At 47.7% G+C, this 12,813-nt stretch overlaps 2 protein-coding genes across 5 annotated transcripts in view; one reads left to right on the forward strand and one right to left on the reverse strand.

The window, feature by feature from the left end:
• LOC119375588 (transcriptional repressor protein YY1) overlaps positions 1 to 10,390 on the reverse strand; it is a 42,110-nt gene extending 31,720 nt beyond the window's left edge. The window contains exons 1-3 of one of the 3 annotated variants that reach the window (XM_037645803.2): positions 9,890 to 10,390; positions 2,506 to 2,632; positions 108 to 203 (exon numbers count right to left, since the gene is read on the reverse strand). In XM_037645803.2, coding sequence (XP_037501731.1) covers positions 108 to 203; positions 2,506 to 2,632; positions 9,890 to 10,367 — 701 coding nt within the window. In that variant the 5' untranslated portion in view covers positions 10,368 to 10,390. The remainder of the gene's footprint in view (positions 1 to 107; positions 204 to 2,505; positions 2,633 to 9,889) is intronic. The other 2 variants (XM_037645804.2, XM_037645805.2) reach the window with 2 other exon arrangements.
• Positions 10,391 to 10,636: 246 nt separating this feature from the next.
• The window catches only part of LOC119375589 (sphingolipid delta(4)-desaturase DES1), a 37,163-nt gene continuing 34,986 nt past the window's right edge, over positions 10,637 to 12,813 (forward strand). For both annotated transcript variants that reach the window (XR_007417959.1, XM_037645807.2), the window contains exon 1: positions 10,637 to 10,801. Coding sequence is in view for 1 of the 2 variants with exons in the window: in XM_037645807.2 (XP_037501735.1) it covers positions 10,720 to 10,801 (82 nt within the window). In the remaining variant the exon portion in view is untranslated. The remainder of the gene's footprint in view (positions 10,802 to 12,813) is intronic.

The following is a 12,813-nucleotide window of genomic DNA, read 5'->3' on the forward strand; positions in this document are numbered from 1 at the left end:
GGTTCACCAGGCCAAAGGCACCGTTTGGGTTGAGACAGAGGGGTAGGTGGCACAGTGGGAGGGGCATCAGGGGAAGAGGGAGGGTAAGAAAGCAAGAGGCCACTGACCTCTGGCCGGCGCCACCCTTTGTTTTGTCGGGGGAGTAGACACTGGTGCACTGCACTTGCTCCCACCACTGCTTCATGCCATTGTCCGGCGTGGAACTGCAGGAACCCCCACCACACGGGAGCAGCCGCAGCAAGAGAAAAGCGAGAGGGGCAGAGCAGGGCAAGTGAGGTTAGACCAGCTAGCACGGCACAACTCTCTCTCACACACGCACACACATACAACACACATCTCAACGAAAACGCATGCGTGATAAGGTGCCTTATCGGTATGACGCAAGAGACAAAATGGTACGAGATAATGTTCAAGAACTTGTAATGAGCTCAGCCTTTACAAGTTCTGAGGTAGCGCATCCCTACTACGAAATAAAAGCATCACTTTTACGCTGTTGCAGTGACAAATGCGTGCCAACGGTACCTCCAAACGTTTCCAGGGCTGTCAGTAAAGACATCACTCAGTGTAGCGATTGTGTTAGCTTCCGCCTCTGCCCTACGTCCACAAACAGCACTGACATCTGTAGCAGCTAGTGAATGAGGAGTTGAAATTTAACTACACGAATGAAAAGCAGCACAGGGTTACCATGTGTTAAACGGGCTTCATAAAACGTTGAGTCGTGGCAAGAACATTCAATAACCCTGCTGCCCTTTGCAAAGATTCTTGTAGCACCATGCAAGAGGTGCAACATTAACATTGAAGACTTGGCCTTTCAGAGAAGGCCCACTTATGTGGTCATGGGTAGCACGTCTTGCACATGAAGCTAATACAGGAACATCGGAGTGATTCGAAAAGCTGCAATACACATGTCAATGTGGTACTGTTGCGAGAATAATTTAAGAAACTAAACATGCACACACACACGCACAAGTTTAAGAAGCCTGGCAGCACTGACTGCAGGGCCAACGCACGAAGCACCCATGGGAGCAATGTGCTGTGTGAACATGTGAAATGACTGTCCCGAGACAGCTTTACAGTGATGAATCCCATATTCGTCACATACGTTTAAAGGCTACAGGCAAACTACTGCTGTGGCAATAATGGGAATCAACAAGAGTGGAGCTTCTGTATCTGCCTTACTCCACCGAGCAAAAAAGCAGAGCTCAAGAGCCCTTACTTCAATTTCAGTAAGCCGATACTGAAGCAATGCAGCGTGATATTTGTGACAATCTAACATTCGCCAGAACACAGAAAAGTAATGTAAAGAAATAAAGTTAAAATATATTTCAAAGTGGTGTACTTTACGTCCTATCTTCACTATAAGTACTGCATATGCTAGGTAAGATATTTGTTTTATTTTGTGCAGCTCAAAGGGCTAGCATTTTCAGAAGTGCTGTTACACGTGTGCTTTGCCTCTGCAGTTTTCCCATTATTACTTGAAAAAAGAAAAGCTGCCCAAAACAGCATAACGCCAGTTTTAACCCTCTTTAAAGACAACTGCAGAACCGCGTTCTGGCCTAACAGTCCAGAATGTAAACCAGTACTACGTGACGTGTTGACATCATCACTGGCTCAATCTTCTGCATATGAAAGTGCAGTCTGTGCAAGGCCACTGGCTGGATTACTTGGGCCATGCACACAAACTGAGCTGTGCAGACATTCCACGTGCAATGTTACACGCTGGTGCAGCAGCTGCTTAGGTGTTTAGAACACGCACACCAAAGAGTGCTGAAAGGACAGACAGGCCGGAGAGGAAACTGACAGACTCAGTCCGTGATAGTGCCAATGTCAGCATAAAGCAGTGGTCAGCTGCCTGCTTTGGCTACTTAAAAAAAAACGCCTCTGGTACAAGAAACCAAAGTAGATTGCACTAAAGCAGATTTGTATCACTGTACTTCGCTACAATGTACTTTGTTACATTGTACCTTAGAATACTAAGGTGCAATGCCAGAACAGGAGTGCCCAAAACTGCATCACTGTTGGCCGACGCCATCGTCAGCGTAATTCACCTTTCTGTCTGACGGTGAACTCCAATGGTCAACCTGTACAAACACTCCCAGCTTCTAGTTGAATTCATATCTCGCTGACTAATAAGAACTAAAATCGCAAGCTCCTGTGGCCACTATGCAGCAAGCACTGCCTAGCAGAGTGAGTAGTTGGAGACAGAGGAGTACTTAGCAGCAACTCCTCCGTTTATAAATTTCTCCCCTGCAGAGAGGTCGATTATATTCAGTTTTAGTACCTTACTTAACCCTATGCGCCCAGTGCCACATACTTGCATAATTACAGCACTCGCTGCTGCTGCGGCATTAAGTTCCTCATACTTCAGGAACCACAGCAGGAAGCGGCAATGACAACGAAACGACCTACTGCCGCCTTGATAATACCAGAATCGCGACTCAGTAAAGGAAGCTGCATAATATGTCTAAAGCTTTCCACCTCTTGTGGACGCAGCTGCACACTCACTTTGCAAACTCAGCCAGCTGCTTAGGATCGCTGAGGTCCACGCCGGGGATGCCGCCAGGCGGTATCTTCTTTCCCGTCATGTACTCTGTGTAATCGGGGTCCGGCTCGGGTGTCGACTCCTCTGCAGCTGACACAAAAAGACCACTCAAACACTCACGCTCGTCCTAACCATTGCAGCAAGAATCAGGCTTCGAAAAAAAAAAAGACTAGACAGATGTGCTTCACACTTGGGTCTTGAAAGGAAGAAAATTCTCACATACATGTTTTCTAGGCACAAAGCTCCAAAGGAAATATGTACCAATTCTTTAGAAGGAAAGACCTCTTAGTTGACGAAAAATTTGTCCTCCACCAGGATTCAAACCCTGTCCTGTACTGCTTGAACTAATGAAAAGGCAAGGTAACCACATTGTAAGGGCAAATAATTGGGTCAACTCAAAGCAGGGACACTGAATAGCGCACATCAATCCTGTGGAAACTCACATGGTGGAAGAAAGTTCACGAAAGGGAAAAATTCTAATTAATACGTTTTGTAGCAGAAAGCTACAGAAGGCTAGCACTCACACTACTACTTTTTTTTTTTCAAATGGAGAGTTGCTTTGAAAGGGCTCCTAAACCACCTCCGACTTTTTTTTTTTTTTTTTTTTTTACATTTCAGGCAAATGCACGCATCAAGTTCAGAATGCTGTCATGACCAACAATGCCAAACGCAGCAGCACTACAAAATAAAGAAAACAACCTCACACTGTTCTCTAGGCCTTTCTGGTATCGCCAGCACTGGCCGCGATGTCACCAGTATTATACGCTGATAGTGACATCCCAAGAACCTTTTCATGTGCTAGCAAAGCAAGTACATGCATTCCCTGCTTCCTCCTTGCAAGGTGAGGAGGAGCACTTGGAGAGGTGGAGAGAAGAGCTGATGAACTGAGCATAGCGAAGGAAAGAGGGCAACTCAGCTATTATGGCGCCATTTCGCAAAATTCTCACAGCTTTAAGTTTGTTGTATGCTCATGCACAACTGCAACACCATAACTAAATTTCAACCTCTTGGTGGTTTAGGGGCCCTTTAAGCATAATTCTTGATGAGTATGCGTGTGCGATATCTCCTGCGTACGTGGTTTGTGGGATCTGTTATGTACTCAATGAACACTGCCATCTGCTAGACAAGTGCTTAGCTCAGATGGTGCTCTAGAGTGACTGCCTCAAAGACGTTCTGGTTTCAAATATCCAACTGCGTCAACTTCTCTGTCGACTAAGAAGCTCTCTTTCTGAGAAGACTTCATAGGCTTCCTTTGTAGCTTGTGTTATCGTGGCTACGGCTTAGCAGCAGCAGCGTGGTGCGCTAAAATGTAGAAGTTAGCCTAACATTACACTACTCCTGCGTACATTCCCACAGCAAACAATTCCATGTCTGTTTTTTCCCAGAATCCTCTATTGTAATCTTTTCTCAAGCACCATCCGGCACCAGTACAATTTTCAGAAGAGAAGCCAATCCTACAACTACAAAGCACACAGTGCATGATTACAGTACTGCCCAAAGCAGTACCCTAAAATAACATTTAGTCTTGAGCTTATCTTGTCCCTAAAGCATAATCGTCATCACTAATGCATGCCTTTTCCGTCTCTAACGCTGTAACTCCAGTACTTCCAAGATCATGAACAGCACACAATCAGCATGAGTCAGCAGGAAAGGAGCAGTGGGCACAGAGCTGTCGAGAAAGAATAGGCAGGCTAGAATGGATGACAGTCACTTACTGTGGCATCAAGATACACCACAGAAAGTGTAATTTTTACAGCACTCAGTTCGCAGTCCACATTGTTACCCCATGCACCACCAGTCTTTTAGATGTTAAGCCTTATCCAGCTGTGGAATCGCCAATACTGCGTTGTGCTGCACTAGAACTGTTGATGTTAATGCGAAAACATGGTCACAAATGTTGTTCTGAAATTTCACACAGATGACGCATGCCTGAAGTATGTTAAGTTACACAATTACAAAATATGTAACTAAACATATATAATTACGTAATTTTCATCACATAGAAATGTTAATTACATAGTTACAATGATGACATATGGCCGAAGTAATGTTAAGTTACATATTCTTTCAATATAAAGCTATGTAACGGCAAGTTATAACTAACAAAAAAGTGTCAGAATCCTCATTGAGCAGAGGTTGAGTTTGAAATCTGGCAGAAGTAAAACGCAGTGCCATTTTGCAGCTGCGCCATCTACGCCCTTTAATTTGGTCAAACGCTGCTTTCGAAGTGCCACATCCAGTTCCTCAAAATCATTAACTATTATTTGTCAGTATCAGAGCTTCAGCAGTAATGGTAAAGCAGTGAGTATTCCTTTTGCAGTCATTAGCCAGGTTCCTACAAGTACTGCATCTCAACATGGCAGGTCTCCTGTGACAAGGAGAATGTAAATGAACACACTACATCTTTTTTCTTCAATGTATGAACACATTATCATCTTGTATGTGCAGCTTTGGCATCTTTCATGTCAACCAACTGTAATACTTTTCCCTACGTTTTTTCGTGGTAGCTATCAACATTTGCACAAAATATCGAAGTGACACAAAGTCGGAAATAGCATTACGTATTCTCTCAAAAACGCTCTGCTCATGTTTTCATTGACAGATGCTTTGAAACTACTAGTGTCACCACAAACTAGACATTGATCCGATACATGGCAAAAAATTTGCCATGTCTTGAGTGCCGTATATATGTATATTAACGCGATAGCGTTAAAGAGCTCGTATCGCAGAAATTCCGCCGTCGGCGTCGGCACCGTTGGTTGTGAGCGAAAAATCATCATCTTGTCCGTTACCGAAAAATCGAAAAAGCTGCAAATAAAATAAATAATAAAAACGTTGGGTCCGAGTGAGAATCGAACCCAGGCCGTCCGCGTGGCAAGCAGGTGGTCTACCACACAGCCACGCCTCTGCTTGGAGCTGCACTGAAAGTAACTTTCATGCTTCCCAAAAATACGCGTCCTGTATACAGGTGTCACAGTACGAGATGTAATATCGCCGTAATATTGCATGGTACAAGCGTGCATTGCCATCGGGCGTCACACCATGTGAATATCCTAAAGACTTGGTGGTTTAAAGACAGCCACCCAATACAAAAGGCACACACATTACTGCGCGTATTCCCTTAAGACCACATAGTGGGTGCATCGCAACTTCGAAAAAGTTTCTGGTTTAAAGCATGCTACCCATTACATAAGGCACACACCTTAGTGCGCGCATTCTGTTAAACACTCGTAGTGTTCGAAGTGCGCACCAGGGGCAGGATATCGCTATCGCGTTGAACTCTTAAAGGCGAAGCTTAAGCGGCTCCCAATTTTGTGTATAGCACTGTGCTTCCTGTATGCGTGGATTGAGCAAATTTTTTATCCTCTCAAATGTTAGCAAAGGTTATTCGTATGCCTCTTCACGCATCTGTTTCTGCATTGATCAGCACCTGAAGCTTTATTTGCTAAACTGTTGCAATGCATGCTCAGGCACCTCCTTCATACCCGACACTGCTTGTAATGAGCAGCGGGGTAGTATAATAGAAGGATGAACTGACAACAAAGGTATTCGTAGTGATGGATTGATTAATATATTGCCACAGCTGATGCAGACAGATGTGATTTGGTACTACGTTTGCTGCACACGAAACAGAACGAGAAACTGCTTTGCCACTAGGTGAAAATGCCTCTCCTCAGTGCCTAAACAGTGAGCCTTAGAGCCCAACACAGAGTTCAGACTTTGGTCTGTAAAACCAGCTATCCAATACACTTCCAGTCCTCTGAACCAATCTAACAAACCAACCAATGGTATAATGCGTTTCACGTGGTGTGATTCTGCTTGCGATTTCTTTTCTGAACCATGCACATTACATATTGGAGTTACACAGAAATGTACAATGGAACTGCTTCTTATGAAATAAGCTGTGCAAATAACCCCTAGTGAAAATCTGCGCGTCATTGACGGAAATAACACAAGGAGGCATGCTCAGACATTGTTTGGTGCGAAACAATCCTCTGCGTGTAAAAATAAAAAAAAACTGAATTCATAGTCACCATATTTATAGCCAGCATAGTATGAATATTTCAATTAAAAATAGAACAGTACGTTATTAATAAACTGTGCCGAAAGGCACCAATGTGCAGCCAGGAATCCAGAAACGCAGCAAGATATTCTAAATATGAAACCACGTTGTGGGAGTGATTCAGAGGGAGCATGCCGAGTGCTGCCCTAATCTTGATTTCCTTCGCTTTAACTAAACGACCGCATAACGAAAAGACACGTCTGCGCCTAACGTAACGGTGAAAAAATCCGGTTTATTCCGCTTCCGGCACATTTGAAACAATTCGCACACCTCTCCAGTCGCCGCGCGCAGCTGCCAATTCCACTCCCGACAATGATGAAATTTATCGCACCGCGAGGCATATCAGAAATTGTTACCCCGCTACTCCGTGACGCAATCTCAACGTAGAATAGCACTTGTGATGCGGAGCGCAGCTCGATCAAAGCCGCCGCTCCGACTTGGCAAACGCTTCGAGCGCCTACGAACGATGCGCTAACAAAATGCGGCTGCGCGAGTCAAAGAATGGGGCTCTTCGATTTTCCACTTCTGGCTACCCGCGGGCTGCCAGAGCCAGCCAGAGCGCGCTCGTTTTTCTCGGGTTGCTCCGACCCCCCCGCGGCGCACTTCCGGTTGGCGTTCGTTTTTCTCGGGTTAGACGGTTCTGGCGACCCGCGGGGAGCCCGAGGGTCGCCAGAACCTTCCAGGACAATTTAGTCGTGGAAGCTCTCTGGAAGGTTTCGGGCTAGCAGACGCCGAAAAGAGACGATACGCGCTCGCCGCCATCTTTGTGAGGACTCGACGGATTGCAATGCGGGCGCTACACCTTTGCTTGTCCTTACGCTCGGGCCGCTCGGCGCCGTTCCGCCGTGCGAGATGGCGCGATTACGAGTGGCGGCGAGCATTTGGAGCTAATGTTTATTGCTTTTCTTATGTGTCCCGCGAAGTTTCCTTCCGTGAACAACGCGGCGAACTGTCGCGTTCTAACCATTCTAACTGCGTCGTGCACATGTCTTAAAAGTTATGTACACGTTCGTACGAACGCATGGAGACCGCTTTCGAGTTCATTTTTTCGTAGTAGTATTCGATTGTGGTGTTTTGTGTGCTTTATGTGCATTTAGCTGAGACGATTGTGATCGATATACTTCGCTCCGTCGTATGTTTGCGTGCGTGAACCCCGTCAGAACTTAAGTATTTCAACTAGGTCATCGATGTTGATAAAATGCACTGATCGAATAAAAGCGATCGCGACGTTGTTTTTTGTGTGATGCTCGTTGGTCGCGAACGGCGTGCGAGCGTACTTCGATCTATGGGCCAGTACATGAGGTATGGTATAATGTTATGCTACGACGCGTCGATGTGAAAAAACGAAGATGAATTCAGAAATGTATACATCCTTTTGTTGCTTATTTCATCGTCGGCTCTGTCTTTTTCCACCTCTTAGTAATAATTCCATGCAGTATGTACGCGGTTATCACCTAGTAGCTCAAATAAAAGCTGAGCTAGTACATGAGATTTTTGGAGTGCCACTTAGGACTGGAAAAGAGGCTCAGGCAACATCTGCCAAAACGAGTCCAAGACGCGTCACACGGAAGTTTATTTTAGATATAACACGCACTCCGCCGCACGTCTCAAGTTATGACAAAACGCAAGCTGGTCAACGCGTGTGTGCGACGTAGTACGCGATAGATCCTCGAGCTCTTTTGGGGACACGATCACTTTCGCGAGATTTTCGCGTCGTGTTGTGCAGCGACTGTTACACGTACTAAGCAGACGTGAGCTGGTTAAGCCGTTAGCGGCGCGGCAGCTCACCTTGCATCGCTTTCGTGGCGCCGTGCGCCAGCTGGCTGTTTTGTTCGCGGACGGGGCGAGTTGCGCACGATTTTGCGAACGTACGTGATCGTATCCCAAATCCGTATGCTCGAGAATATCACTTCAGCTCTTCAGAAAACCTAGCCACATATTTTCAAGCGGGCAATGCAGAAAAACCAACGCGCACGCGGCGCAAAGTTTCGTTTGCTGCCACGGCGGTAGCGTTTGTTTACGTTTAGGCTGGCTGTCCCAGCGTTCGATTTTGTAATCTTGGGGCAGCTTCGGGTTGTCTCGGGTTTCCCACACACGTGACCAAGACGCTGTTTCCTGTCCCGACCGGAACTAGCTGGCTGACCCTCTGGCTATCTCTGGCTGCCAGAAAGCTGCCAGAAGTCCGAAAATCAAAGAGCCCCAATGAAAGTGTGCAACTCGAAACGCCCGACGTAGCTAACAAAATGTGTCTGAGAAAACCAATCGACCCTCGTTTTCAAACCGCCGCACGCACATAAGCCGTTAACTCAAAAAGAAAAGAACGTCGCGGAGAGTCCAATCGCGAGCTCTTTTCTGCGCTAAACTCGTTTATTGACGCTATTCACCGATCGCTAAGTACTACGACAGCGCAATCAAGCGCACGCGAGGCTTCATCAACAGCCCGCTTCAAAGCTTCTCGCCTCCCGCAGCCAAAGCCGCGCGTAGCGCGATCTTTTGCGCCAGTTTGCTTCATAACTGTACCCACGCCGAAACGGTCCGTGCTCTTTTTTTTTCTATTCCGCTCGCGGTTCGCGCACTGCTTAACTACCGCGCCGGATATGTAGACGCACGAATCGCCAGAACAGGCGACGACAAAGATCGCCACGAGACAAACACCAGCGCTTTTTTTTCTCTCTTTTTTTTTTTTTATCGACGGCGCTCAGACGGCCAGCGGTGCGCCGCGCGGCGACACCGGGCTAGCTTGTTTCCACGGCAGCTCCCCTCGCGACCTTGAACGATAAAAAATGCCCGCCCGGCTGGCACCCCGAACGCGCCCGGGCAACTTGGACGCGTCGGGTCGGCGGACCGTCACCGTCGTCAGGCCCGAGTCGCGAAACGAACGCCCGCGGCCCGAAAACCGAGCATTTCGGCCCGAAAAGCGCCGCACTCGGGAGCTCCGTGCCGTCCAAAGATGGCCGACCTCCGCCATACTCGAAAAGACGCCATATTGTTGCTCCGAGGAACATGGCGGCGCCCATGGAGGCTTTCATGGCCGGTTTTTCATTCAAAACACAGCCGCCGAAGCGTCCAAACTCGGTACACGCGATCTAATGGGCGCTGCAGGGGCCGCGCCGCGACAAAAGCCGTACTTGGACGACTCAGTCGAGGCGCGACAGGCGTTTTTGAGAAGCATACTCGGCGTTCTGAGCTACGGGTTCGCGTTAGCATTGGCGGCGATAAGCGTGTGTTTACGGCGCACAGAGGGAAATGAGGCGAGCGAGACAGTACGTGAAGCGTGCACCTACCGTCCTCCGTGCCCGAGGCCCACATGGTGACCGAGAATTCGCCTTCGAGCGTCTTGATCTGCACCTGTTTCTGTTCCCACTTGCGCGTACTGCGGTCCGTCTCGAACGTCAGTTCGCCGCCGAAGCTGCGTCCCTTGCCGCCGCGCTTGCCTTTCCTGCCGCGTTTGCCCGACGTGCTGGGACTCGTCTCGATGAGAACTTCGGGCGTCGGCACCGGGATGTTGTCGTATCCCGCGAGCGCTTCGTGATCGGCGTCTATGCTTCCGACGATCTCCTCCTGGGTTTGCAGGATGATCTCTTCCCTTCCGGGCTCTGGCAGCGGCTGCAACGCGATCATGGGTTGACCTTCGACCGCTTCGACGGTCGTCACGACTGTTTCGACGGGCATCTCCACGGGAATCGCCTCGATTTCCACCTCCTGGATTTCGGGCTGAATCTCAACCTCGGTAACCACATCCGAGGACGCCATCTTGCCCATCTGCAAAGATGGAGGAAGAAACCACGTGATAACGCTTGTTCGCGTGACGTCGCCAATTTTTGACAAGTGGGCGTTTGGCTTTTTTGTGCGTTTTTATTGGTCTGATTGGCCCGTCCGGTGAGCCAACTTTTGCGGCATAACCATAACATTTTTCAAAAATCTTATTTCTTCCTAACGTAAAGTGAGTCGCAAACGACTGCGGGACGAAAATCGCCGAGTAGACGACGACGACGACGACTCGAAGCGAAAACCGACGCGCCCCCTCGCGGCCGCTCCGGTGCACCACTCATTCTGCAGCCGGCTGCGGCGAGTGCTGTGTCGTGTTGTGCGAGCCGTGCGACTCATTCTCACGATGGGTGCTCACGTATCGAGGACCGACTTCGAGTGGGTTTACAGCGACGAACCTCACGCCACTCGTCGGAAGGTGATCCTCAGTAAGTGCCCCCACTCACTCAACCATCTCGATCTATTCGTGGTTCAATCGTTCGGCACCGGTATTGCGGCGGGATCGGTTGAATGGCCGGGCGTGTCTGGAGCTCACCTTCTCCACGCTCGCGGCATCACCTGATCCCCTAAAGTCTTCACGCCTGCTGCACCACCATCCCCGCGTCACGAAAATTTGGGTCACTCCGTTTTGTCCCCGCTGTCAACGCCGAATCTGTGACTAGACAACCGAGATCGCCGGCTGCTTTAGCAGTGACGGGTTGCCTTAGACGACGTGCGGGTTTTCGAAGACGTTTTATTTGTTCAGCGGTCAGCCCCTTCCCGCCGACGTAGCCGTTCTCGTGCGGATTTCGCTGATCGGTACCCCAAGGAGCAGTGCGCGCGCGGAGGTGTGTGCTCGTGCGGTGTCTCACTGGGAGTCAATTGATTTGTCATGCGGCGCTTCACGCCTTTTTAGCCTAGATTCTACCGCCCCGTCTTCCGAGAGACAGCATTCGACGATTGCCATTACAACGCACGCTTACACACCCCTGCTCTTGCTGCTACTTTATTTTTGATGGCGTAAATTACGTCGGCTCGCCTAACTTGAGCAGCTGTCGCGTAAAAAGCCCTATGTATCAATCAAAGGGGTTGGTCGTCGACGTGACTTATTGCGCGTTCCGCGCTGCTTCCGTTGTTTAAATTTTATTGGTGTTCTCGTTACTGTCGTGTCGTCGGTGTCTTTTTGTTGCTCAGGGTTTCGAGTCATCTCTGGGTGGCGGAAGTTTCGGGCTTCTAAAAATAAATAAGAAAAAAGGAGTCTGCATATGCCTCATTTTAAGTAGGACAGCCCCCGAAGCGTTGACCTTGGCGGGAGTATGGTGTGTTGTCTCTTTAATCGCTTTAACGCCGTTACCGCCCATTTTGTTTTATACGTATGTGTTCTTGAAGCTGACGCGTTTTTCTTCTTTGTCTTTAGTTTCGTTTTTTTTTCTTATTTTGTGGCCGATTTTGGATGGGCTTTAATTTAGTAATATGCGCGTTTGTTTCTGACTTGCGGAATCGTCTGTATAACGTTTTCATACCCCGATCTTGTCTTGAAATCGAGAAAAAAAAATACCATGTGAGCGATAGTGTGGCAAATGTTGCAATACTTTCGAATGTTCTGACGTGTTCTCGTGGTTACCTCTTTTTTTCTACTGTGCCGTCGAACGCTTCAGTTTGTGCCTGTGCAGCTTTAAAAACGGTGGCGACGGAGTGCGCTGTTCACTGCACAACGCTCGCATTCTTTAGTCAAGATTTGCCCTCAGAATAGTCGGGCATGGCCTGTCATGGATGTTAGCCTTATCGTTAGTTGGATAACACTACACTTATACCGCAGTGCTCTGAACGCAGCTGCGAATTGTTGAGGTCCGTTTCTCGTTACGATATCCCTCGGCAGCTGTCAGTGGGATCATGTCTCTAGCCGCTTCTCACTCAGCTGAGAAAATTATTTAACGTTAACTAATATGTTGTCATGTTTCTGTACAATAACGTTGCAACTGGGCTGATGAGTCCTTCGGCGTCGCTTTGTCATTTTTGTTTCAAAGCTCATCGTATAATTTTTTTGATACGCTGAATTTCAGTTGTGCAGTTCATCGAACTAAATTTTCGAATCACATAATTACAGTACTAATTAAGCTACTCAATTTTTTATCTTGTTTTTACGCGATTTTACTCTGATTGGCAAGAAATAATGTGGAGACGTTGCTTTAATTAATTTTCATGTGAAACGGTGCTCTTTCGGGCTCTGAGGAGTTTTGAATAGGCTTGGTGACTGAGCTGGTAAAATTCTTTAGCGTTGCTTGATAAGGCGTTATCTTTGAAATAAGTTTTGGCGGCTAAGTAAGATACTAACATGTTGTGAGCGTCTCATTATAAAATTGAAAGCAGACTCGTACTTTCTTATTGTGTAATGAAGAATTGTCATGCTGCTTCCCGACTAGGAGCGTGCGAATACTGAATTTCAGAATCGTATCGAATA

Source organism: Rhipicephalus sanguineus, chromosome 11 (genome assembly GCF_013339695.2).
Source record: "Rhipicephalus sanguineus isolate Rsan-2018 chromosome 11, BIME_Rsan_1.4, whole genome shotgun sequence".
NCBI classification, from domain to species: domain Eukaryota; kingdom Metazoa; phylum Arthropoda; class Arachnida; order Ixodida; family Ixodidae; genus Rhipicephalus; species Rhipicephalus sanguineus.